Here is a 27,579-nt window from a genome sequence, read left to right as displayed (position 1 = left end):
CTCATTGAGTACAGCCTTTCCTCTGCCCATCGTAAACAGGGGAAGGGACATGCTGTTTGATAAGATCCACCAGTCCTTGGGACATATGGCCTACACTAGCATCACACTGGTACTGAAATTCATATACCACATTACTCATTTGTGTGATAGGCAGAAAGTCTTTTTGGCTTGATAGCAGCATCCTGTTAGTGGCGAATGCCACTCGTGTTGATATTGCATAGTAGCAGTGTGAGATATCTAGCTTCACCTGTTGCTCAACCTTTTGAGATACCTTGTAATTGGAGGTAAACTGGGTATTTTTCAGGGGCAAAACTGATGGCCTTAGGCCCTCATATACGATGTGAAGTGACCTGATCAGGGTAGCCATTATCCTGCAGGATACCTTTGATGCTCCCTATTTCAGCATCAAATTTGCATGGTGAGCAAATGGCTCAGGCTACATTTATGAGGTTTCCAATAAAGCCAATCTTATTGTGCTTGGAATTGTAAGAATCCCAATGTGTATATTGACCAGTGAAGGTAGGCTTGTGGTAGACCGTGCAGAGAACCCCCCCTGGCAGATTTCTCAACTAGTACGTCAAGAAAAAGGAGTTCATCTGACTGCTTCATTTCACAGGTGAGTTTGAGCGCAGGATGCAGTCCATTAAGATACCTAAGGAAATTATTATATGCTGCTACGGATTTAAATATAGCGAACTTATCATCCACATATCAGATATATGCGAAGGGTAGGAGGCTGGGCCCCATTCATGTTTCTCATGGAACCCAAATGTTTGTGAGACCTTGGCCTCGAGGGGATCTCTTGGCAACACCGTCTATTTGGGAATACATGGCGTCATTAAAACTGAACTCAACTGCGTGAGTTGCAGAGTTCATAAGCTCAATGATTACTGATTCATGCAATGGTGGTGGATCTAGATCGTCGTGACATAGTGCTGCAGTGCAAATATCTATGCCTTCTTTAAGTGGAACATAGGTGATAGGCTAGCAATGTCAAATGAGCGCATGGACACAGCATTGCTATCGTATGCAAGTCCTGTATGGCCTTTGCAAATGTGAAGGAATCTTTCACCATGTGTCAGGAAAACCTGTTCAAAGCTGGTTGCAACAATTCTCCTAACCATTGTTATGCAGAACTGGTCATTGACAAGATAGGCCGTAAAGGGATATCGCTTTGTGTGTCTTGGGTAGCCCATACATATATGGATGCAGCAAGCCATGAGGACGAACCCTGTAATATAGCTGTACTAGTGCACGCATATTATGGGATTCTGAATGACCTGTCTGATTTTCATATGCAATGTCTTACAGTACTGTGAGGCCTTCAGACCAACCCGAACATTCACGTCAGTAAACCTGACAAAGGGACAGGAGTAGTCATCCTTAATAAGTGTGACTATATCCAACAAAATGCACGTTATTCTTAATTACATGTCCAAATTCATATCCATTGGACATACCACTCAACATGATTGGACAGCTTTGTTCAAAAGTAAGCTAACAAAAACCCTTGCTGGTCTTGTGTAAGAGCTATGAGCTGCCGCATGATATATATAACAGGGTTCGTTGAGTTCAGCTTTATTGATAACACGTATGTCCATGGGATCCCCTCTAGGCCCAGCTCTCACAAACATCTTTGTTGGGTTCCATGAGAAACGTGTCTTCGATGGAATGATACCTAACTTCCTACCCCTCGCATATTTCCGATATGTGGATGATATGGTTGCTTTTTAAAATCCGTAGCAGCATATAATAATTTCCTTGCATGTCTTAAATGTTTTCCATCCTGCACTCAAACTCACCTCTGAAATGGAGCAGTCAAATGAACTCCCATTCCTTGATGTACCAGTTGAGAAATCTGCCAGGGGGTCCTTTACCACAGTCTACCACAAGCCGACCTTCACTGGTCAATATATGCAGCGGGATTCTTACAGTTCCACGCACTATAAAATTGACCTTATTGGCAACCTCGTAAATAGGGCCCAAGCCATTTGATCACCATGCAAGTTTAATGCTGAATTGGCCGCTTCAAAGGCATCCTGTGGGATAATGGCTACCCTGATCAGATCATTTCGCACTATATATCACGCAAACTCATAAGAATGTCACTTTTGGCCCTGAAAAATGCCCAGTCTACCTCGGATTACCCTGGAAGGGCAAAGTATCTCAAAAATTTGAGCAATAGGTGAAGCTAACTCTTTCATGCTGTTATTATGCAGTAGCAACACAAGCAATATTCGCCACTAACAGGATGCTACCGTCAAGCCAAAAAGACGGTCTGCCTGTCACACAAATGAATAATATGAAGAATGAATCAGTATATGAATTTCAGTGCTAGTGTGATGCTAGGTATTTAGGCCGTACGCCCCAAAGACTGGCGGATCGTATGAAACAACATGTCCCAGCTGCTGTTCACAATAGGCAAGGTACAGACCATACACAATCAGCCCGTGCTTGCAAAACTCAAAACACAGTGTCCAACATTAGATGTGATTCCGCGATTGAACAACATTTGCTCAATAATCCTCAGTGTGCTAAGAATTACGCTGACAACCAATTTAAGATTGTCAGTCGGACTTGTGACAATTTGTGTGTACTGGAAGCTACATATATTAATACACGGGGCCCTGCTCTTTGCAGACAGAAAGAACATGTACACACATTGCATCTGTTTCAGCTAAACAAAATAATTGACAGCCATTACTGTTCATTCCCCAGGGCAATGCCTTGACCAATCAAAGTCAAACTGCCTGGGGGTTTAAATTTCAAACAATGTTTGGCAGCTAACTGTCAGTCACCATTAGCTGGTGCATCCTCCATGGCAATGTCTCCACCAATCAGAGTCCATTTCCCAACCAATCAGCACTCTCTTCTCATCCAATATAAAGTTGTTGCTTCTCCTGACATTGGTATTCTTACGATTGTCTTGTTGAGCACAAGAGGAAAAGCTTTGACAAAATGTCTTTTTTCAGCAATACTCAAGTTCTGTACTACCAAACGACTATCACTAAAACACATTATCTGGTTAAAACATTCAATGGCATTACCATCACTGAATCCCCCACTATCAACATCCTGAGGTTACCATTGACTAGAAACTAAACTGGACTAGCCATATAAATACCATGGTTACAAGAGCAGATCAGAGGCTAGGAATAGTGTGATGAGTAACTCACCTCCTGACTCCCCAAAGCCTGTCCACCATCTACAAGGCAGAAGTCAGGAGTGTGATGGAATACTCCCACTTGCCTGGGTGAGTTCCAAAAACACTCAAGAAGCTTGACACCAACCAGGACAAAGCAGCCCACTTGAATAGCATCTTTTCCACAAACATTCACTCACTGCACCACCAACAAACAGTAGCAGCAGTGTATACCATCTGCAAGATGCACTGCAGAACCTCACCAAGGATCCTTAGGCATCACCTTCCAAACCCACTACTGTTACTATCTAGAAAGACAAGGGCAGCAGATAGATGGGAACGCCACCACTTGGAAGTTCCCCTACAAGCCACTCACAATCCTGCTTTGGAACTATATCACCGTTCCTTCACTGTTACTGGGTCAAAATCCTGGAATTCCCTCCCTAACAGCACTGTGGGTGTACCTACACCACATAGACTGCAGTGGTTTAAGAAGGCAGCTCAACACCAACTTCTGAAGGGCAATTAGGGATGGGCAATAAATGCTGACCTAGCCAGTGACGCCCACATCCCGTAAATGAATAGAAATAAAATATTAGCTCATTGTGATTCATGGGATCTTGCTGTTCTGTTTTCTACATGACTACAGTGCCAACATTTCAGTACTTCATTGGCTGTTGAGCATTTTGGGGATGTTCTGAGTTGTGAAAGGTGAAAATCTATATTGGATGTAGACCATGGTGCCTCTGTGTTGAGTTAAATGACATTTAACCTGGGACGTTTAATAGATTTCAGCCCTTTTAAACACATCAAGTATCTCCTTCTCAATGGTTTCAAATGATTACCATATATACTTGTGCAAAAGTCAAGCTCCTTAGGCTAAACTTTTAGACAAGTAGCAGGGGGCCAACTTTTACATGAGTATTACTTTGAAGGAGTTGAATTCCACCCTCTCCCATCATTTCATTATCACAAAGTTGCTGGGTCAAAGACTGTTCTCGCCAACCCTGCCCCCAAAGGGAGCCAAAATGTATTTTTCATTCTTGAATTTTTATTTGTAAATAAATAAGAATCTCCATGGAGATGGACATTAAATTGTGTTCACTGAAGTCATCAAATTTATCAAATTCATCAAGAACAAAAGCCACATATGTACAAATTTGTACCATTTCATTCAGTTTTTTCACAGCACAGGGAAGAATATTACCTAGCAGCAGAGCATGCACTGACTGAGTATTAAAATCCATAAAAATCACTCTCCTCCTCATCTTCAAAACCAAGTAACATATTCCAACCTGCTTCTTGAATGTCATCATCTTATGGATCGTCCAGATTATCATCATAGACAGCAATCATGTCATCATTGGCCATGTCCTTCCACAAATAATCATTTTCTGTGCCATCAAGTGCATTGGATATCCCATATTTCTTGAATGATTTGATGACAGCCTCCATTCTGCTTTCATCCCAGGCCTCTACAGCCCATTCATACCGGTTAACAACATTGGAGCCCATAGGTTGCCTCCCTTGGTGAATGTCTTCTCCCCTTGATCATCCAGTCATTCCACTTTATCCTCATGCTGTTCTTAAATGGCTTATTTAGAGAGACATCAATGGTTGAACGAGGCTGGTTAGACCACTGGGAATCACTGCAATATCACTGTTCTGTGATCTAACTTCAGTAACAACATTATTGACAAGGTGTAATCTAAACATGACCCAGATGAGAAGACTTTTTTCTTTACATGAACATCCTGGTTGGAAACTCCAAATTTTCCTCTGTCATATTTTCAAGACATAGACGACTACTCCTTTTAGGAATTGCTGTTTTGGGAGGACTTTTCTCTTGAACATCACCATTGGCTTCAGTTTTGTCCTGTTACACATACAGAGCAGCACAATGGTGAATCTACTCTTTTCATGGCCAGTTGTCTTCACTACCACTTTTTTCTCTCCAACTTTGTTCACCATTTGACTGGCATGTCAAAATCCAAGGGAGTCTCATCCATGTTCCCAATACAGGCCAACCTATATCCATTCTTTTGTCAATGTTTGATTATAAACCATTGAAATGTGATCAGCCTGTCATCAAATTCTGCTGGGAGATGTTGTGAAATCTTGGTCTTCTGTCACAGTTTAAAATTCTTTCCCTTCACCAAACAGGTACAGCATCCAGGGCTGGCTTTGAAATCTGCAAAGCCTAATTTTCTTGCTTGTTTCAGGGTGAAGATTCAGAGAGATGCTCGAGAAACTTAGATTCTACTCTGATGATTTTAATTAACGTATTTCACAACGTTGTTTTCCCATGTGGTCACATGCTCAGCGTTCCTCTGTTTGCCCATTTATGCATCTGCCTAAGCTGTGTCGAGAGCTTCCTCTAATCTCTAAAGTTCTACTCCGATATCTTGAATTCTCTAGCTACTAGACAATTATTTGTCTGCTTTGCAATGTCAACGACTTTAAGTTTGAACTGGCCTGTATATCTGCCATTCCTTCTTGATACCATGTTATCGTATTAGAGGGCGAGATTGGCGGGAGTGCAGCATAGACCAGTTAGGTGGTAGCCTTGACACCAAGTGACGACACGAGGAGCCTTCAATAGAGTGCTCTTCTATGATTCTCTCATTGAGTAGGTTTGCACCAGGGCAAGTTTGACTTTATCACTGGTAAGTATAAAGAGAGTTGGGATTTCTCGTCCAAAGGTTGGACAAAGGTGAATCTTTGACATGAGATCGACCATTACTTGAGTAGATACGATGTGTGACATTCATTGTGCCACCATAATTGATTAATGAATTTCTGTTATTACTGGCTCTGCAGTCTAGAAAATAAGCCAAAAGCAACTGAGCTATTTTCCTTGTACCTAAAATAACAATAACTTGCATTAATATAATGCTTTTAACAAAAAACTGCATTTCACAAGAGTGACTATCAGACAAAATTTGATGCTGAGTCATATAAGGAGATATTCAGACAGGTAACTAAATTCTTGGCCCAAGAGGTAGATTTTTAAGGAGCGTCTTAAAGGAGAAAGAGTTCAAGAGGTGCTAGGATTTTACAGAACCTCAAGGAGCATGTTCAGTGACTGGGGAACTGAAAAGTCAGAGGGAAAGATGGGGAGGGGGGTGGGGTGCGCAGGAGGTGTCATACCCATCTCCTTCCCGCCACCACTGGCATTTTAATAGCGGACAGGAAGGTAGAGGATGGTCCCACACTAGAGGCCAATTGGACCACTTAAGGGCCTCTTCAGGAGCCCTCCCCCACATGAAGACGCTGCCAGTTATATCTGGTGGCCTTTGTGTGAGTTCCAGGGGAGCCCTCCTGATTGGGCATCCTATGACCCACGGAGACCATCACGCCCAACCAACTGATGCACATAAAATTGGGATAAGGCTCCCAGAATGGGCAGAGGTGGGGTTGCCCCCAACCTTTCGGCTGGTGGGCCAGACCAAAGACGCTCTGTTAAATCCCAGCCGGGGATTGGCTTTGTAATGGAATTCCAGAGCTTTTGTTTTGTGCATCTAAAGGCAATGGTGGAATGATTAAAATTGAGGATGCACATGAGGCCAGAATTGGAGCAGTTCAGAGATCTTGGGAGGGTTGTAGGGGTGGAGAAATTACAGTGATAGGGCAAGGCTATAGGGGTATTAGAAAATAAGGAGGAGAAGTTCAAGAATGAGGCATTACCTGGCCGGGAGCCAGTGTTTCACCCATGATTATTCTACTTCAATTGTCTGTGAAACATCTAACCTTTTCCATTACTTTAACCATTATGACACATAGGCCAGGATTTTCCCCGCAGCGATTTGGGGGCGGGGCCCGCTCGTCAAGGGGAAAATGACACAGAATGTCGTTGGGAGGAACCCGGTCATCCCGATCCCTTTAAATGTTTAGGAAGGCGGGCGTACAGCGAAATCAGCTGTCTGCCCACTGACACCTCAATGGCCAATTGAGGCCACTGACAGGCTAGTTAAAGTAATTAAAGGCCCTGCCCGTCCAAGCTTAAGGCTGGCGGGGGTGCCAGGAGCCCCAGCGGGCTCCAGATTATTCACGAAACCTCATCCACTGGCCGGATGAAGTTTCATGTCCGTTTTGTAAAAAAGTAATAAAGTTCATGTGTTTTTTATTAACATGGCCCATCTCGTGTGACATTGTCTATTTGTTTCTATTTTTACACTTAACTTACCTGTCACGAACCTCTCTGAGGCAGCACTTTGCCTCAGGGAGCAGCGCACGCACTTTGACAGATGGGGAATCCCTCCATCCCCCGCACGCTTCCTGTCGGTGATGCCGCTGGGTGGGCCTTAATTGGCCCACCCACTTAAAATGGCGGCGGGGCCCGTTTCAGTGGCGGGGGTCGGCTGTCCGCCCGCTGCCAAGCCAATGGGGCTCACCCACCATCCGAGGACAAAATTCTGCCCATAATGTATGTTTAATGTCCTTTGTTGCATTCCTCTCTGGTGCCTTTATTTGTAACCCGTAGACATTTCTAACCAGCTTTAACATTTCTGTTTATACTTCCCCATCTCTACCTCTGCAGACTTGGTATAATATGCCCGAAACCCCAGGGTCTCTTCTTTGGTGGGTGGGACTTCCAGCTGCTGCTGATGTGCTAAACTTTGTGGGGGGGGGGGGGGGGTGGGCAGAGTGGGGTCAGAGTAATCTAAATAAATGGGGCTGGCACAGGGAAAATATTGGCGTATTCCCATGCTGCTCCAATGTAACCTTTAATGGGAACGCCGTCAATTCCATGCTCTCCTCTGAGTCATGGACATAGATTGTAGACGTAGATCACCTTTCCCTCATCATTGCTGGGTCAAAATCCTTTAATTATCTCCCTAACAAGCATTGTGAAAGCACTTTCACCACATGGACTGCAGCGTTTCAAGGAAAAAGGCCCATTGCCACCTGTTCAGGGGCAACTCAGGGAGGGTAATTAATATTGACCTCGTTAGCAATGTTCATAATCTCTCGAACTTTTAAAAGAAAATAGACTGAAAATGTATTGTTAATATTGGCAGTTGTTCCAGCATCACAGTTTTGGTAAGTGAAGACAGATTACATTAGCTGGCTCCTGGGAGATAAAAGTTTAGAGTTTGATTTTTACTAAAACTCAGATAGAAGTCATGTTTGGCAATGGAATAATACTAATTCTATTAATACATCCAATTCTGTTTACAAAATGGTACATTATCTCCTGAAGCTGTTGTCCCTTTTAAATCACCTCTTCAGAAAATATTGAGACTGCTTGTCAACAAATGGATTTCAGGATCATCAGTAATGTACCATGGGACTACAGTGGATAGGTGGGATAAATGAACTGAAGGTCTTTTGCCGAAAACTTTTATTACGTTCGTTACTATTTTTAACACATTCCCAAAGTCTGTCCTAATTATCCTAGTTTTGAATGAACCAGGAGTCATTGCTGTTGCATGACAGGAAATGATAGAATAATTATGACTGCAAATTCTCCACATACATACAAGCTTCTCAGATCCAGCTCTCACACGCTATTGCTATTGCTATTGTTTCATTAAGCAGCGGGTGAGTGAGTTGGTGCTGTTCTGTCGGTACCTGTCAAAATTTAGATGGAGATGATATTACAAGCATCTAAGTTTATAATGCACATGGCATAATCTTTTGAACACTTCTGCAAAATGTATTTGCTCCATCTAGCAAACCTTTCTGTCAACCAGCTTGATTGCATATTTAGATTTATCTTGCATCTCCAATCACCTTGTCGTTACTCAGGTTTACACAGAGTGATTGATTCATTTATGATTCAGCTTATTGTTTGCAAATGATGTGCTCTGGTTTTATTGATTATAATTCAGCATTGCTCTACATGACTGGTTTGCAGGTGATCTCATTGTATATTCTTCACTTGCTTGGTTTTTCAGCTAAGAATTCCTTATTGGGTTGGTTCTTCATTCTGTTTCTTCCAGTATGTGACAATGCGCAGGAATAAATGAAGCCAGTTGAGTGGTTTTTGAAGCAATAATTTCAAAACTGGCAATAAAAATCAGCTACTATTTTAGGTGCAGTTTATGATCACTAAGAGGCAATATTAATTCTGATTATCTTTGCACGATACCTGTTAAATTAAAGGAACAGGAATCATTTTGCTAGACTAAAACCTGGTTAAAATGATTCAGTAATCAACCCTCCATAATCACCCCTGAGTTTTTCCAGGTAATTCTGTTTTTGTTTTGGATTTCCAGCATCCGCAGTTTTTGTTTTTAACCCTTCATAAGTGTTTGTTTTAATAATCCTAGTCCCCTGATATGAGCATCCCTTTCCAGAAGTGTAATTGGATTACTTTTCAAATTTCAAAGCCTCTTAAAACATATAATTGTAAGCAGATGATTCTTTGTACTATTTTTTCTTGCCAGAAGAATATCAAAAATGTTTTTAAATAAATCAAGTGACTGATAAATAATGCAGTCGTTCCTCAGCTGTGAAAAACAAGTATAGCTACCGTTGTGCACATGCCGAATGATCCACGTATCATTTCCACAATTCCAGACATATTACGTGCAACAAGATAGGAATGGTGGGATAATAGGTATCGACATTGTCTGAAATGTGCTGACAATAACTCCCAAAAATATGAAAACCCAGGTTGTTTGCTAGCCAGCTAACTGGTCTCTCTCTGCTTTCAAGCTTACAGTTTTTATGTATGATTCAACTGCAGGCTGCGTTCAGTCATTAAGAGCTGCCATCTGTTATACAGATCGCATGTCCCATTATATAACACATGCAACATGTCTCAACCCCCAAGCTGCCTGCTATGCATCTGTAAAACAAATCTAAATGTCTTTTTTTTAAAAAACATAAACCATTTTATTACTGAGAGTCAGTGTGAGTTGCATATTAGAATGATCTGCAATGAATCTTGTGGCCTTAAAATGATAACTGCAAAATAACATACCTAATTTACTTGTCTAAATCTTTTTTTATTTCAGTTGTTTCAAATGGAAGAAGGCACTGATTAATTCTCAACTGTAAATGCAATAGCTAAATTAGTGCACAAATTTCAGACAAAGAATTAGATGTATGTATCTGTATCTCACAATGAGAATGCTATATAGCCCTGTTGCACGATAGGTCTGGAATTATGAAAAAGATGCTTGGATCTGTCTGCTGTGTGAACAACACTGGCTATATTTAGAGGTATAAATTATTTGGATGGCTTATTTGCAATAGTTACATTTTTTATATAAGTTATAAAAGAGCACAACATTCAAATTAAAACGACCGCCATCTCTCATTACTGCCACAATTAGAATCAAATTCTGCCTGTCATATGTTGCAACCAGTCATCAAAGAGCTTAGTTTGTGCATTTAATTGTACTGCTGTGGTGTGCGCAGAATTCTTCAGAAACAACTGAAGGAAGTTCAGTTTGTCAACCAAGGTGATGCTACTGCCCTGGATAAATAATGCTAGTTAATTACTCAGCTGAGGTCACTCTTTATCTAGCGTAACCAAAACAGACAACCTGGTCATTTTCTTATTGTCTGTGGGATCTTGCTATGTGCAAATTTGGCTGCCACATTTTCCCACACGGCAGCATGAATTACACTTAAAAATAAACTCCATTGGCTATAAAATACTTTTGGATGTCCTGAGGTCGTATAAATGCAAGTTCTTTACTATTGTTGATTATCAAATAATAAATACTTCTGCATGCTGATTGAACTGCTGAATGAGTAATTGAGTTTCAATCAACCATGAATCCAGGAGAGCTGTTTTTGTTGATGCATGTCCAAACTGGCTTACGGTAGTTATTTGAGTGTTTTCCTTTTTATATTGGATCATATATAAAAGTTTCAACAGTGGCATTTTGGCAGCACAACCATCAAAACAAAAGGCAATGGTTGTGTGCCCATCACAACATCCTTGAAGAGAGTAGCACCTGCACTGTTGAGCTATAGATCCTCAGAGTTACTGTAGAAAGTAATATTGGTCAAATGCCTAACCTATTCATATGACAAAAGCAAAATACTGGGGATGCTGGAAATCTGAAACAAAAATAAAACTTGCTGGAAAAACTCAGCAGGTCTGAGAGCATCTGTGGAGAGGAAGTCAGAGTTAACGTTTCAAGTCTGCATGACTCTTCATCAGAACCCATTCATATGACATCTTCTCTCTGATATTTTGTTGAAGGGCTTAACTCATACATACATCTTATAAATACTAATGAAAGGTGTTAGAATAGTGGAAGAGCAATTTAATATCGACATGTTCAGGTTGCAGCCTAATATCACTGACAGTGAACATCTTTCAGTAAATTTCATTTGGCCTTGCTATAGCTTTGTAAGATATATATTTTTTCAGAGACTTGTTATTATAATATTTTCTTTTGGTAGTACAGAACTTGAGTATTGTTGAAAAAAGAGACATCGCAGCTTTTCGCATTGCACTCTCCATGGCAACACCTCTACCAATCAGAGTCCACTTGTCCACCAATCAACACTCTCTTCTCAAGCAGTATAAATTGTTGTTTCCCCCTTATATTGGCATTCTCGCGAAGTGTCCTGATGAGTGCAAGACAAAAAGCTTTGACATGTCTCTTTTTTATCTGCTGACATACCCTGGGAGGCTTCATATGAAAGACGACCCAATATTTTTTTATTCGTTTGTGGGATGTGGGCATCGCTAGCCAAGTCAGCATTGATTGCTCATCCCTAATTACCTTTGAGAAGGTGGTGGTGAGTTGCCTTCTTGAACCGCTGTAGTCCACATTGTGTAGGCACGCCCACAGTGCTGTTAAGGAATTCCAGGATTTTGGCCCAAAAACAGTGAAAGAGCACTGAAATGGTTCCAAGTCTGGATAGTGTGTGACTTATTAAATAATATTGTTGTTTTTATCATATTTACCCTCCAAACTCTGAACCTTTGGAACTGAAAAAAAGCAGGCTGAGGGTCCCTTCGAAACAGCGTCAATATTCAACTTTACAAGAGGTGTTGATAAATTGACCGCCTGTCATACGTTTCCCACAAAGAAGACAGGATGTATAATGGACGACTGATCGACTAGCTTCTATTCTACATCCCCACTGAAGGTTTTGCCCTCACTGTGATGCAGCATGAACTTCACAAGCCCAAGCCTCTTATGCATTCTCCACTTTGTTCACTCCACCCTTGGTGGCCATGCCTGTTGTTATCTAGCCTCCAAGCTCTGGAGTCCCCTCCCCACATCTCTGCCTCTATCTCTCTCTTCTCCTTTATGAGTTTTTGGTCACCTGTCCTAATCTCTTCCTTGGCTCGGGTGTGAATTTTTGTTTTCATTACATTCCTGTAAAGTGCTTTTGGGTGTTTTACTAAGTTAAAGGTGCCAAACTATTGCGAGCTGTTCTTGCTGTTGCTGTTGAGTTCCTCCAGACAAGGAATGAGTTCTCCAGACGATTTCCCCTGTAACATTGAAGTTCTGAGCCTAAAAGGAGCTCCACACTGTGGTAACACTTTAACTCTTAGTCAGGCAGTCGTGGGATCAAACTGCTGACCAGATACTTGAACCTATCATCTAGACTGAAACTTAGCACAGTCAGAAGTGCTGTTTTTGAGATTAAAGCAAGGTGCCATCTGCCTGTTCAAGCAACATAAAAGATTCAATTGAAGAAGGGCAGGGGAATCTCCACAATATTTTGACCAAACATTAAATAGACCAGCTGGTCATTTATTTTATTAATAATTGTAAATAATATAAAAGCAAAATACCATGGATGCTGGAACTCTGAAATAAAAATTTATTTCATTGATGTTCCTGGGAGCTGACAGTGCATAAATTGTTGTTTTTACTTACACCAACAGTGACTAATCTTCAAAAGCAACTCATTGGATGTGAAACATTTGGGGAACAACCAAATGATGTGAAAGGTGCTATATAAATGCAAGATTGCTCTTATCCTGATAGGACCAGAAGTGGGTATCACTCAGTGGTGTTATATGAGTTTGCTGTTGACCAATAAAGATGAAGACCAGTGAAGTACCAGATTAAATCCCTGGATCACAGTCAGAAGGAGTAGCCATGGAGAGCAGAGTTCCTGTTCTTCAATTAGACCATAAGACATAGGAGCAGAAATTAGGCCATTCGGCCCATCGAGTCTGCTCCGCCATTAAATCAAGGCTGATAAGTTTCTCAACCTCATTTTCCCGCCTTCTCCCCGTAACCTTTGATCCCCTTACAAATCAAGAACCTATCTATCTCGGTCTTAAATACACTCAATAACCTGGCCTCCACAGCCTTCTGTGGCAATGAATTCCATAGATTCACCACTCTCTGGCTAAAGAAGTTTCTCCTCATCTCTGTTCTAAAAGGTCTTCCCTTTACCCTGAGGCTGTGCCCTCGAGTCCTAGTCTCTCCTACTAATGGAAACATCTTCCCCATGTCCACTCTATCCAGGCCTTTCAGTATTCTGTAAGTTTCAATCAGATCCCCCCTCATCCTTCTAAACTCCATCGAATATAGACCCAGATTCCTCAAACTTCCTCAAACTCTGTCAGTTCCTGCTCCTCATTGCTGTCAGTTCTGAACTCGTATTAATTTCTGCTTTGCAACAGCCACCTCTACAGTGATACCTTTGTCTGCAGGCATCAGTGAGGGCTGCATCCTATTGATGGGGATGCTCCCAATGCCTACATTCTCTCAGAAAGGCTGATCACCTGCACTAAGTAGCAGAGGACTGCCAGTTCTGAAGCTACACTGCAGACTGTCTGTGCTGGTGGTTGGGAATGGGGGGGTTGCTGGATGAGAATGGGAAGTGGAGAATATTGGGAGAAATAAAAAAAAGCAATATCAGTGACACAAATGATATGTTGGTTGCACTCTGCTGATACTGAGAAAGAACAATGGTACTCTATAAATGATAACAGGAAGATAGGGCAAACAGTCCAAGCCGCAAAGAAAACCTCAATCCCAACTTCTGTTAACCTTGGCCATGATTAATTGCAAATAAAGGTTCTCCAAGCACTAAATTCCCTCTCTGAGGGCAGTTGCTAGAGCCTAATTAATCACAGCGTGGAAAATACTCTACAGAATAACAAGGTCAGTGTTAAAGCAATAATATGCTGTACATCAAGGGGCTTCAGAGGTTTAAAGTATCTGGAATTTGAGGGAAACTTCAGAAAACTAAATATTTTTGCATTGCTAACATTCCTCATTCCACAGCCATAAGAAATGGCTGCAATTTCTTTAAACTTCCTTTAATTTTGGTGGGTGAGCTTCCCTGCTGGAAAGTGTTTTTGTCCATTTCCTTCAAGGGTTTCACCCCTGACTGCATGCGCTTGGCACACCCCAACTGATAGGAATTATAAGAAAGAACTTTTATAGCATCTTTCACCATTGAAGGGCATCCCAAAGCATTTACAGCCACCGAAGCACTTTTGAAGCGTAATTGCTATTTTTTAAAAAAAATTATATTCATTCCTGGGATGTGGGCATTGCGACTAGGCCAGCATTTACTGCCCATCCCTCATTGCCTTCGTTCAGAGGGCATTTAAGAGTCAATTGCTGTGAGTCTGGAATCACCTATAGGCCAGACCAGGTAAGGACAGCAGATTTCCTCCCCCTAAGGGGATTAATGAACAAGATGGGTTTTCACAACAATTGGCAATGGTGTGTGGTCATCATCAGACTTTTTAATTCCAAATTTCTATTAAATTCAAATTTCACCATCTGTCTTGGTGGGATTCGTACCCAGGTCCCTAGAATGCTAGTCCAGTGACAATACCACTATGCCACCACTTCCCTGAAATGTAGGAAATGCAGCAGCCAATTTGCACACAGCAAGCTCCCACAAACAGCAATGTAATCATGAGCAGCCAACCTCTTTTAGTGATGTTGACTGAGGGTTAAATATTGACCAGGCAGTCAGGGAAAACTCCCCTGCAGTTTTTTTTTAAACAGTGTAATAGGAACTTTTACATCCACCTTAGAGAACAAACAGGGTCTGTGTTTAATGCCTCAACTGAGCTCTGACATTGCAGCACTCTCTCAGTACTGACAGCACATGATTTTGTGTTCAGGTCCCCAGAGCAGCATTTGAGCCCACAACACCCTGACTTGAAGGCAAGAGCGCTCTCACTGAGTCACAACGGACACTGTAACACCTCATCTCCAAGGAAAAACTTACATACAGCTAACATGTCAGCCCCTGAAGCTTTTCTTACCTTATCTTTACCTTAAAGATCAAGTGACAAATGAGGGGCAGGTTTAGGGCATAAAAATGTGTAGAAACAAGGAAAGATTATCATTGGGCATATCATCAATACTTATTGTACCTGGATCACTGTGTTCAGTTCTGGGCACAGCATCTCAAGAAATATATATTGATCAAAGGAGTTGTACAATGCCAAATCTCTAGAATGGTACCAAGGCTTAAAAGGGTTAACTCATTGCAATAATGTGGCTTGTATTCCATTGAGTTTAAAAGATTGAAGGTCAAACTAATCCAGGTATTAAAAATGATAAAAGAAATTGATAGAATAGATACGTTCTGTAACATCGCCTGACTTCGCCCCATCTCAGCTTATCTGCTACCGAAAACCTCATCCATGACCTTGTTACCTCTAGGCTCAACTATTCCAATGCATTTTTGGCTGTTCTCCCACATTCTACCCTTCATAAACATGAGGTTATCTAAAACTCTGCTGCCCATGTCTTAACTCGCACCCAGTCCCATTCATCTATCTCCCTTGTGCTCATTAATCTACATTGGCTCCCAGTTAAACAACATCTTGATTTTGGAATCTTCAACCTTGTTTTCAAATTCCTTCATGGCCTTGTTCCTCCCTATTTCTGTAATCTCCCCGAGCCCCACAGCCCTCCGAGATTCCTCTGCTCCTCTAAGTCTGGCCTCTTGAGCATCCCGGTTTTAATTCTCCTTCTTTGATGACCCTGCGCTAGGTTGCCTAGGCCCCAAACTCTGGAATTTCCTCCCTACACCTCTCCACCTCTCTACCTCACTTTTTTTCTTTAAGACAATCCTTAAAATCTACCTCTTTGATCAAGCTTTTGGTCATCAGACCTAATATCTCCTTGTGTGCTCAGTGTCATACTTTGTTTTATAGTGCTCCTATGAAGTATCTTGGGATGCTATATAAATGTAAGTTGTTGCTGTTGTTGATATGGAGGCCGGAGTTTTCTGGCCTCTCACGCTGGCGGGGTCTCCTGGTCCCGCCGATGTGAATGGAGATTTCGCTGGCTTGCCCACCCCGCTACAGGGGAACCCACCGTGAGAGGGCTGTAAAATTCTGGCCAGAGACACTAATTCCTCTGGCGGGAGAAATCAAGAACAAGGGGGTGTAATCTTAAAATTAAAGACAGGACAATGAGGAGTGAAATCAGGAAGCACTTTTTCAACCAAAGGTTAATGGAAGTGTGGATCTCTCTCCCTGAAAAAGGGTGTGGATGCTGGGATAATTTTCAATGACTGTCTTTGATATTTTATTAAGGAAGGATATAAAGGGATACAGATCAAAGCTGGGTATTTGGAGTCATGATTAGCCAAGATCTAATTAAATGGTGGAACAGCCTTGAGGTGTTGAATGGTTGGTCTTCTCCTGTTCCTATGTTCCTTATATTTAACAGTATTGCCGAGCTAACATGTTTTAGCAACCTAAAAAATAGAGAAATTCATCAGGATGTGCTGAATATACTTTGCAACGAATTAAGTACCATTGAACTGTTGTCACTATTGGAGGAAATGCAGCAGCCATTTTGCACACAGCAAGCTCTCAGATGCAGCAATGCTCAGATAACGATCAGATTGATTGACATACAGATAGCATTGCAAACAGAACTTCAGGTTAATATTAAATAAAAACAGAAAGTTTTTGGAAATACTCAGCAGGACTGGCAGCATCTGTGGAGAGAGTAACAGTTAACATTTCCAATTAAGGGGAGGTGGTGGTGTGGTGGTAATGTCACTGGGCTAGAGACCCAGCTAATGCGCTGGGGAAAAGGGATCAAATCCCACACATGGCACCTGGTGGAACCTGAATTAAATTAAATTAATAAATATGGAATATAAAGCTAGTCTCAGTAATGATGGCCATATTTAAAAAAGAAACATCTGATTCACTAATGCCCTTCAGAGAAGGAAATCTGCCATCCTTACCTGGTCTGGCCTACATGTGAGTCCTGACTTACAGCAATGTGGTTGAATCTTAACTACCCTCTGAAATGGCCTGGCAAGCCATTCAATTCAAGGGCAATTAAGGATGGGTAACAAATACTGGCCTTGCCAGTGATGCCCACATCCCTTGGAAGAATTAAAAATGTTGAATATGACTCTTCTTCAGAAGTGGTTGGTATTATCTGGGGAGATAATTTCCACAGTAAAGTGACTTCCACTGTAATTATATTTCACTCACCAACCTTGGCCAATCTACATAGCCACAGAGAATTTTAAAACACACATTGGTCTATATGAGCTACCGAGTTGTAATTCTGAACTTGCTAAATGTCAGCCATATCTCACAGTACGAGTCTCACTTCTGACCCAAGAAGTTGCAGGTTTAATCATCACTCTAGAGACTTGAGCACGTAATCTAGGCCAACACTATCCTGTTGTACTGAGGGAGTGCTGCACGGTTAAAAGGTGCTGTCTTTCAGGCGAGACATTATACTGAGGCCCTGTCTGCCTCTGGATGTCTCCAAGGACATACTTTGCAATTTCCTGTCCGATCTCAGGTACAAGAACATGTGCTACATGGTTGGTCACAGAAGCCCGTATCTGACAAAATGAAACCGAACTTCAACAGAAGACAGGAATTAACCAGCCAGGATGACATCTTATTGTGGGGAGCATGAGTGATAGTTCCTGCAAAGGGAAGGGAGCTACTTTTAATTGAACTACACAGTGCCCATCCAGGAATTTCCCGAATGAAGACCATGGCACGCAGCTATCTATGGTGGCCTGGGATGGATGGCAAAATAGAGAGTTAACTAAAGCACCGTGTGCAATGTCAGCAACTGCAAACGTTGTCAGTGACAGCTCCGTTACACCATGGGAGTGGCCAGGTAGACCCTGGGTGCTGTTTCACATTGACTACATTGAACCATTCCTGGGAACAATGTTTCTGCTCATTGTCGCTGCCCATTCAAAATGGGTAGATGCATATGAGGTGAAGTCACTGACGTCGGCTGCTACAATTGAGAAACTATGTCAGAGTTTTACCATTCACGGACTACCAGAAATGATCATTTCCGATAACGGTGCGGCATTTACAAGTGCTGAGTTTCAACGGTTTATCAGCCTCAACGGTATCATTCATGCAAACTGCACCGTACCACTCTTCCTCAAACGGACTGGCCGAAAGGGTGGTTCAAACGTTCAAGGCAGGCATAAAAAAGCTAACTGGCGATTCCTTGTCAACCAAGATAGCACAATTTCTTTTTCATTACAGGACTACCCCTCACACAACAACAGGTGTCACACCTGCGGAGTTATTGTTGAAATGCTGTCTCAGGACGAGATTGAGCTTAATAATGTTGAATTTAGAGGGGAAGATGGAAAGGAGTCAGGGAAGCCAGAAAACCAGACACAACTGACGAGAGGAAACTTACAATGGGAGAGCCAGTATAGGTGAAAAATTTCAGGGAAGGACCAAAGTGGTTACCGGGTGAAATAAGTGCGGTGACTGGACCTCTATAAAACCACGTGGAGGTGGGAGGCTGGATCATCCATAAACATGTGGACCATTTAAGGAATAGAAAGACTAATCATCAAGATTTGGTTCCACCAGCGGCCATGACCAGGTCTGTGTTCCCTGTTGAGGAAATTCAACCCAGGACAGACTTGTCTGATGTTCCTGTAAGAGTTGAGGATACAGAACTGCAAGTGCCCACCGAAGCACCTGATGTTCAGGCAACTCCTGAAAAAGGAGGTTCCTGACAAAGAATCTGAAGGCGTGGAGCTGTGACATTCCTCACATACCAGGAAACCACCTGAAAGACTGAACTTGTAAATTCCTTATCCAGTGTAAATATTATGTTATCTTGGAAAATATGTACTTGTAAATATAATATATATAGCCTAGTTAAAGAGGGATGAATGTAGTAATTATGGTTTTACTTAGTGTGCAATGTACCTTTAAGAATAATACTTGTTAGGTAAGGTCACATGGTCTGTAGTAACCGATAGGAGAGTAGCATGGGCTACCTCGGCAGTCAGTGTAGAGATAGAGTTGGAGTTGAAAGCTGAGTACATTGTAAATAAATTTCCACCCAAGAAGTGTCTACAGATCAACTCTATCACTAATAGTACAACCTGGCCAACCTACAACACCATGCGAGACTTGGACTGTGTACCAGCATCATGTCAAGAGGCTCAACCACTTTCACTCGAGCTGCTTTCAGAGTTTCCGAAGATCAGATGGCAGGACAAAATACCAGACACTGAGGTGCTCACCCGAGCTGGAATGCCAAGCATCCACACCATATGGAGACAGTCACAACTGTGTTGAGCTTGTCATGTAGCCAGAATGCCTGACACTCGCTCATTCTATGGAGAGCTCGAGTCTGGGGTGCACTCTCATGGTGGTCAAAGGAAGCGCTACAAGGACACTCTGAATGCTTCACTGAGGGGTTTGGAGGTTGACTTTGAGCCTTGGGAGCCGCTCGTCCAGGATCGCTGCACCTGGCACAACCAAATAAAAAACAGTGCGGCCTCCTTCAAAAATAAGCGCAAATCAGAGGCAGAGAGAAAACACAAGGAGAGGGAATCCCAGATCAGCAATTGGCCCAAAATGCAGTCATTTGCGGTATCCTGTCCTGTTTGCAGCAGAACCTTACGGGTAGGGATCAGTCTTGGCGGTCACATATAAGAGAGATGGTGTCATACTGGTAATGTCACTGGACTAGTAATCCAGAAGCCAAGGCTAATAATCTGGGGGTTCCTGCTCCTATTTCTTGTGTTCTTGTGAATTTAAATTCGATTAATAAACATCTGTAATTAGAAAGCTAGTCTCAGTAATAGTCACCATGAAACCACTGCTGATTGTTGTAAAAACCCATCTGGTTCACTTTTTGTTCTTAGGGAAGAAAATTTGCCATCCTTACCTGGTCTGGGCCTACATGAGACTCCAGATCCACAGCAATGTGGTTGACTCTTAACTGCCCTCTGAAATAGCCCAAAGGAGCAAACAGGAATGGGCCTTGCCAGCAATTCCCACATCCCATGAAATAATTTTTAAAAGAAGCATTCCCCTGGAGCCCTACCAAACACCCCAGGTGACGAACATGTTCTTCCTTTGAGGCAAAGGTGACCAAGAGAAGAAACAATCCCACGATAAAATTCATTTGAAGATGGGAATGCTCCCGGTGTTCTGGTTAACATTTGTCCCTCCCATTACAAGCGCTTGTTAGAATAGAGTGATTAGCAACTTATTAGGTAATTTAAATTCAAGCCATCTCTAAGCCACTGATGTTTAGAGAACACAATAAGCAGCTATTTCTCTGATCCATTGTGGTGAAGCAGTTTGAGACATAAACCAGTTGTAACAAGCAAACACCTCCCAAGCTTGGCAGTGCTCCTTAAATGTTCTTTAAACAATTACACATTTCTGGGAAAACAGATCTATCAGCTTGGCAAAAACAAAAGGGCTTGAGGGCTTTACTAGCTGAGCTGAAAAAACAAATCGTATCCATATGCTGTGAGATAGTGTTTGGAAATTATGCGATGCAGGCAAAGCACTGAATGGTGAAAAGCATCAGTCATTTTTTTTACTTAGTTCTGTTGAAGAGTCATTCGGACTCGAAACGTTAACTGTGTTCCTCTCCGCAGATGCTGCCAGACCTGCTGAGTTTTTCCAGGTATTTTTACTTTTGTTTTGGATTTCCAGCATCCGCAGTTTTTTTTGCTTTTATATCAGTCTTTAGTGGTTGTTTTATGTCAGATATCAAAGTGAGAGATGTAAAGGTTAGGTAATGAAACACCTTTCATTTGGACCACCCTGAATTCACATCAAGCAATCTCAGGTTGAGTCTCCTGACTGCGTTAGAAGCAATTCAGAGAAGGTTCACTCGACTGATACCTGGGATGGGAGGGGTTATTTTACAAGGAAAGGTTGGACAGGTTGGATTGTCTCCAGTGAAGTTTAGGAGATTGAGTGGCGATCCTACAGAAACATACAAGATCAGGAGGGGAGTCAACACGGTGGATGCTCAAAGGCTGTTTCCCCTTGTGGGAAAGACTAGAACTAGAGGACACAGTATAAAAGTAAGGGATCTCCAACTTAAGGCAGAGATGAGACACAATTTTTTCTCTGAGGGTCACGAATCTTTGAAACTCTCTTTCCTGGAGAGCAGTGGAGGCAGGGTCAATCAGTGTCCTCGGCCCAACCATCTTCAGCTCTTCCATAAATGACCTTCCTTTCATCATAAGGTCAGAAGCGCGATGGTCGCTGATGATTGCACAATGTTCAGCACCATTCGCAACTCCTCAGATACTGAAGCAGTCCATGTCCAAATGCAGCAAGATCTGGACAGTGTCCAGGCTTGGGTGAAAATAGCAAGTAACATTCATTCCACACAAGTGCCAGGCAATGACCATCTCCAACAAAAGAAAATCCAACCATCGCCCCTTGATGTTCAATGGCATTACCATCACTGAATCCTCCACTATGAACATCCTGAGGGTTACAATTGACCAGAAACTGAACTGGATTCGCCATATAAATATTATGGCTACAAGAGCAGGTCAGAGGCTAGGAATCCTGCGATGAGTAACTCACCTCCTGATTCCCCAAAGCCTGTCCACCATCTACAAGGCACAAGTCAGGAGTGTGATGGAATACTCTCCACTTGCTCCCACAACACTCAAGGAGCTTGACAGCATCCAGGACAAAGCAACCCATTTGATTGGCACCACATCCACAAACATTCACTTCCTCCACCACCAACAAACAATAGCAGCAGTGTGTACCACCTACAAGATGCGCTGCAGGAATTCACCAAGGCTCCTGCGACAGCACCTTCCAAACCCATGACCAATACCATCTAGAAGGACAAGGACAGCAGATAGATGGGAACACCAGCACCTGGAAGCTCTCCTCCAAGTCACACACCATCCTGACTTGGAAATATATCACCATTCCTTCACTGTCACTGGGTCAAAATCCTGGAACTCCTTCCCTAACAGCACTGTGGGTGTTCCTACACCACATGGACTGCAGTGGTTCAAGAAAGCAGCTCATCACCACCTTCTCAAGGTCAACTAGGGATGGGCAATAAATGCTGGCCCATCCCTCGAATGAATTTTTTAAAAAAGAATATTTTTAAGGCTTAGATAGATTCCTGACGAACAACGGAGTTAAAGGTTATTGGGGAATTGACGGAATGTGGAGTTGAGGCCACAATCAGATCAGCCATAATTTTATTGAATAGCTGAGCAGGCTCGAGGGGCCAAGTGGCCTAACCCTGCTCCTAATTCGTATGTTTGTATGCTTCTCTACTCTTCCCCAGCAATGAGGAGATTTACCCCATCAGCACCAATATGGTATTTTCGGGCCATCCTGTGGTATCTCCTGAGTGACATTATCAACCAATGCCAAATTAGGGGCTGTGTGGGACATCTGTAGGACCACACTCAGCAGGATTTAAATTAAGATTGTCAAAATTATTGTTCAGGCTAATAGACATATTAGGAAACCCAAGGCTATTCAATATTTAGACTGCAAAACATGGGTCCAGATCCATGGAGCCCAGTATGACAGGATATGCCAATGCCCCCAGCCGATCCCTGTGCAGCCTACCCAGCGTCCCATGCTGGGAAGGGCATTCATGTGGATGTGCCAACTCCATGGCCAGATCTTGATGCAGACAGCCCCACTGGCTGATTTGACACACACTTTACAAACTTGGAGCACACAGATCTATTCAATATTTTGCTTGTCACTCAGCAAAGAACGTTGATAAACCTACAAGACAGATCCATCACTGGTATTGTTTACAGGGTAAGGCACCCGACTTGCAGATTGTTGTAAAACCCTAACTCCTGCTATTGCAAAGTCTCTGGAGCTACCATGGAGTGTTTTTGGAGGTGTTGTATTGAGTTCCTGGATTAGTCAGCGAGTGTTATTGTGTCCTCACAGGGAGAGCAGGAGATTTGGTGACCCATCCACTCAAAGACTGCATGGGGGTATGGGGGCAGCAGTTGAGGTGCCTCTAGGCCTGCAGTGCGCCAAGTGAGATGGAGCAGAGACAGCGGAGAGGGTAAGGTCTACACAATGCCCTTTGCCAGGTTGGAGCCTGACTCCTCCAAGCTCTTTGACAGCGACAGGAGACTGTCTGGATGGCCAGACAATGCACCCAGCAACTTGGTGTGTATGTTCAACAGTGCTGTCCTGTATGCCGCCACATCAAGGTCCTCATCACATTCCCCTGCTGCAGAACTCATCAGTGACTTTTTGCACGTTGAGCTGGTTAACATTTGGGTTCCTCTGAACCCAAATGGTGCCTCCTGACTCACTACATGCTGATCCTGCCTCTATACCAGCCTCTAAGGTATGTGTGGTGCCAGTATTTGAACTGGTGGTTGCGAGCTTCAGATCAAGTTCACCTGTGCTGTATGTTACTCTCCCTCTGCTCCTGTGTCTGCTGTGGCTGGGCAGGTGGATAGGTCTTGGGTGTTTGAAGGCAGGAGCTCAGAAAGGGGAAGCTTGGTGTGAAGGGGTGGGGGGGTGGGTGGTGTAGGGTGGAAACAAGAGGTTCCTAGTCACAGTTGCTCATCATGCTGAATGGCAGGGTACTGAAAAGGGGCCAAGGGAAGGAGCATACATCCTTAACGTTAGTGGTGACAGTGGATGCACTGTTGTAGCTGGCCTCATGATGCAGAAACCCATCTCCTCCCCAGTGCTGAGGAGATGCAGGTATCCTTGTCCATTGCCAGTGCTGCTCTGCTCCTTTCTATTGCGTACCTCCTTGTTGTAGAATAATGGTGTTCGGCAGATTAAGGGTTAACGTGGGACTGAAGAACAGTACCGTCCACAGTATAGTGTAAAGAGTCACATGACTGTGTGTGGAGTAGAGTGTGGAAGGAGCCAACATGGAGACAGCAGCTGCATGGCGGTACCTTAGATATGTACAAAGCTATTGGTTACCAATAAGTGGTTTATGTTTAACCATACAAGCCTCCAGATTTCTCTGTGAAACACCAAACACCTTTATAACACTTGTCCTGCAAGAGAAAGGGCAGGATGTCAGTGATTGTGCTGCACTGTGTTTGGTGAGGTGCTTTTCACAGCTGAATAGTTGGAGCAGTATGGAGGTCGCAAGAGGTGGGTGTGAGGCTAGCAACATTGGAATGTGAGGGTGAGATGAAGCATTTAGATGTTAGGCCTGAATCCTGAGTGACAGGTAGTGTGTTGGTAGAATGACGGCGGTGTGGGGCATTGAGCAGTGTAAGGGTTTGGTGGTGTGGTGGGTAGGAGATGCCATGTGAAGACGCCTTCACTGACCTTGTCCAGCAACCTCAGGTCATTCGACTCCTTGTGGCACTGCTGCCAATTCTTCAAGGCCAGACTCTAGGAATTGAGTTCCCTGGTCACCTGCTTCCATTATCTCCTGAGAGTGGTCCTACTGGACCTCCTGCCCTTCCCCCATCCCTCCACAGGAATATGCATCTCCCCTCCTGCTCATCTCCACCGCTAAGGCATCCAGTAATATATCTGTGAACCCAAGAACTCTCAGTCCTGGTGTTCAGTTTTTCTTTTTTAGAATGATGGAAATAGCATTCAGCAGTGGGCTATTATGCTTCATTGCAGCTTCCCTTTAAGAGGGACAGACTGCGTTTATGAAGAGCAGGTTGGCTGCACCATGTGCTATCAGTGAACGCTGCTTGGACCCCCTGCTTAGCAATCAGGCAGCCGGCAGCATGTGCCCCTTTCAGACCAACATGGGAGGTGAAAGAGTCGTGGTATTGTTGCTGGGTTAGTAATCCAGAGACCCAGGGTAGTGCTCTGGGGACCTGGATTCAAATCCCAACATGGCAGGTGGTGGAATTTGAATTCAATAAAAATCTGGAATTCAAGTCTAATGATGAAGCCATTGTCGATTGTTGTTGTTCACTTATTTCCTTTAGGGAAGGAAGCCTGCCATCCTTACCTGGTCTGGCCTACATGTAACTCCAGATCCACAGCAATGCAATGTGGTTAACTCTTAAATGCCCTCTGAACTAGAGCAACTAGGGATGGGTAACAAATGCTGGCCTGGCCAGAGACACCCACATCCCATGGCTGACTAAAAAGAAAATATTACAACCAGACAAATGAAGAGATAACATTAAGTTTGTGTCCTCCCTGCCTCAATAACAAGGGCACAGGTGGGCAATAAACAATTTTTAGCAAAAAGCAAAATAATGTGGGTGCTAGAAATTTTAAATTAAAACAGAAAATGCCCCCAGGGGGTCAGGCAGCATCTGTGGTGAAAGAAACAGAGTTAACATTTCTGGTCGATGAACTTTCATTGGAATCATCTGACTCTCTAACTCTGTTTCTCTCTCCAGTCCTCAGGTGCTGCCTGACTTGCTAAGCATTTCTTGCATTTGCTGTTTTTATTACCAATTCTTAGCCCTTCATATCAAATGGGTTTTGTACCTTGGGCTGACAAAGTACTTGTTAGATTCTAACTTGTACAAATTTTGTACGCTTAAAACGCTCAAAGTAAAAATCTGGGAAAATCAGTAGAATTAATTGCTCATATTTTGTTCCAGTTACTTATATTATTACTTAATACCTCTACTTGTTCAATCAATTAAATACTAACTTGGACATGAGACCCAACAATGTTGCTTTCCCATCAGATCTATATAAGACGGAATATGAAGTGTTAACTAAGGGCTCCCTCAAAGTGTTGACCTCAATGTCAGAGGCACAGAAATGGCAGATGTGGCTTAGCTGGCAGCATTCTCATCTCTGAATTGGTTGTGGGAGTCAATCCCCTTTTCCAGCGACTTCACAAAATTTTAAGCTAAAACTCCAATGCAGTACAGAGGAGCTGCTACACTGTTGTGAGGTGCCATCTTTTTGATGAAATGTTAAACTGAGGCCTTGTCTGCCACCCCTAGATGGGCTTAAAAGATCGCATGGCACTCTTTCTGAGAAGAGCTGGGGAGATCTTCTCAGAATCTACACCAATATTTATCCCTCAACCAAGTTCAGTAAACAAAAGCAGATTATTTGCTCAGTATCACATTGTTGCTTGTGGGACCGTGCTGTGCACAAATTGATTGCTGTGTTTCCTATGATACAGCATTGACTGTGCATACAAAGTACTTTACTGGCTGAAAAATCTGGGACAGCCTGAGGAGGTGAAAGGTGCTATATAAATGCAAGTCTTTTTGTGAAAATTTGGATCCCATTCATGACAATGCTTAATTCCTTAGATGTGATTATGAGTCGAGTCATTTGGAGGAGGGAGAACGGGTGGGGGCCAGGGGGATGCTGTGGGAGAAAAAAACCACTGGGGGAAGAACACCATTCTGTATATCACAGACACTCAGCATCGATCTGCCGAGTGGATGGTCCAGTTGTCCCAGCTCAGCGACTGAGTAAGTGGTGGAGAAGAGGAAAGAGAAATACTGTAAGGGGGAGGGAAGCAAATTAGATTTAACACCAGTCACATACCAAAGTATTTGTTGGAAAATCTTTATGATTAGATTGGCTGTTTATATTTAAAATTCAGTAATGTTCAATAATAAAATTATAATTTTTGTACTGGGTAATCATGAGGCACAGAACAGTTGTTAAAAGTCAGTGGGAATATTATAAATGTCCAACCGTCTGTGGAAGAGACAGAGAAGACTCCCTGCTAAAACCCTTTGAGGCTATGTGGTTCTCCTCCACTTTTCAGTCACTTAGCTGTACATGTGATGCAACACAATGCTCGTTTCAAATCTCTCCATGACCCCTCTCTTCCCTATCTCTGAAACCTCCTCCAACCCTACAATCCTCTGAGATCTCTGCACTCCTTCAATTCTGGCCTCAATAATAGTCTGACTTCCTCCCCAACAGAGATCATATTATGGCTACAGGATTGCCAGGCATAAGGCATGCTTCAGAGGCTGAAGAACTCAACGAAGAATGTTCAGGTACATCATTTTTGATTCATCCGCTTAACGTATTTTAGAATCCGACGGAACTTTATGTTGGAACTAGTTACTCAGGTCCCCACCTGTGAAGCAGTGAATACTGAGAGGTCAGTGATAATACTCACATTGTTTCAACCCTAAATGTTTTACCGATATTTACTTCCCTGGGTAAAAAGTTTCTGACTTCCTACAGGGTTCACGAGCTGTTCAAACTGACAAATTGATTTTCCAACATCATTAGAGCAGGAAAGTAGACCCAATATACTCTGAGCGTTCCAGGATGCTGCCCTTTTATACTTTGCATTCCAACCTTCACAGGCCTCAACAAACTTCCACCTTTCAAT

The 27,579-nt window shown here is 42.9% G+C and overlaps 2 protein-coding genes across 6 annotated transcripts in view; one reads left to right on the top strand and one right to left on the bottom strand.

Moving 5' to 3' along the window:
• The window catches only part of zgc:66433 (uncharacterized protein LOC321250 homolog), a 137,534-nt gene that overhangs the window by 33,153 nt on the left and 76,802 nt on the right, over positions 1 to 27,579 (top strand). For 4 of the 5 annotated variants that reach the window (XR_005943931.1, XM_041194773.1, XM_041194772.1 and 1 more), the window contains one exon: positions 27,159 to 27,235. The exons of the other annotated variant lie outside the window; for it this stretch is intronic. Coding sequence is in view for 3 of the 4 variants with exons in the window: in XM_041194773.1 (XP_041050707.1) it covers positions 27,159 to 27,235 (77 nt within the window). In the remaining variant the exon portion in view is untranslated. Of the gene's footprint in view, positions 1 to 27,158; positions 27,236 to 27,579 lie in introns of those variants that run through there. 5 annotated transcript variants of the gene reach the window in all.
• The window catches only part of ids (iduronate 2-sulfatase), a 150,843-nt gene that overhangs the window by 122,118 nt on the left and 1,146 nt on the right, over positions 1 to 27,579 (bottom strand). The window lies entirely within an intron of this gene.

This window comes from Carcharodon carcharias, chromosome 9 (assembly GCF_017639515.1).
Source record: "Carcharodon carcharias isolate sCarCar2 chromosome 9, sCarCar2.pri, whole genome shotgun sequence".
Taxonomy (NCBI): domain Eukaryota; kingdom Metazoa; phylum Chordata; class Chondrichthyes; order Lamniformes; family Lamnidae; genus Carcharodon; species Carcharodon carcharias.
Note: the sequence above shows the minus strand (reverse complement) of the source record. Positions and strands in the feature narration are given on the sequence as shown.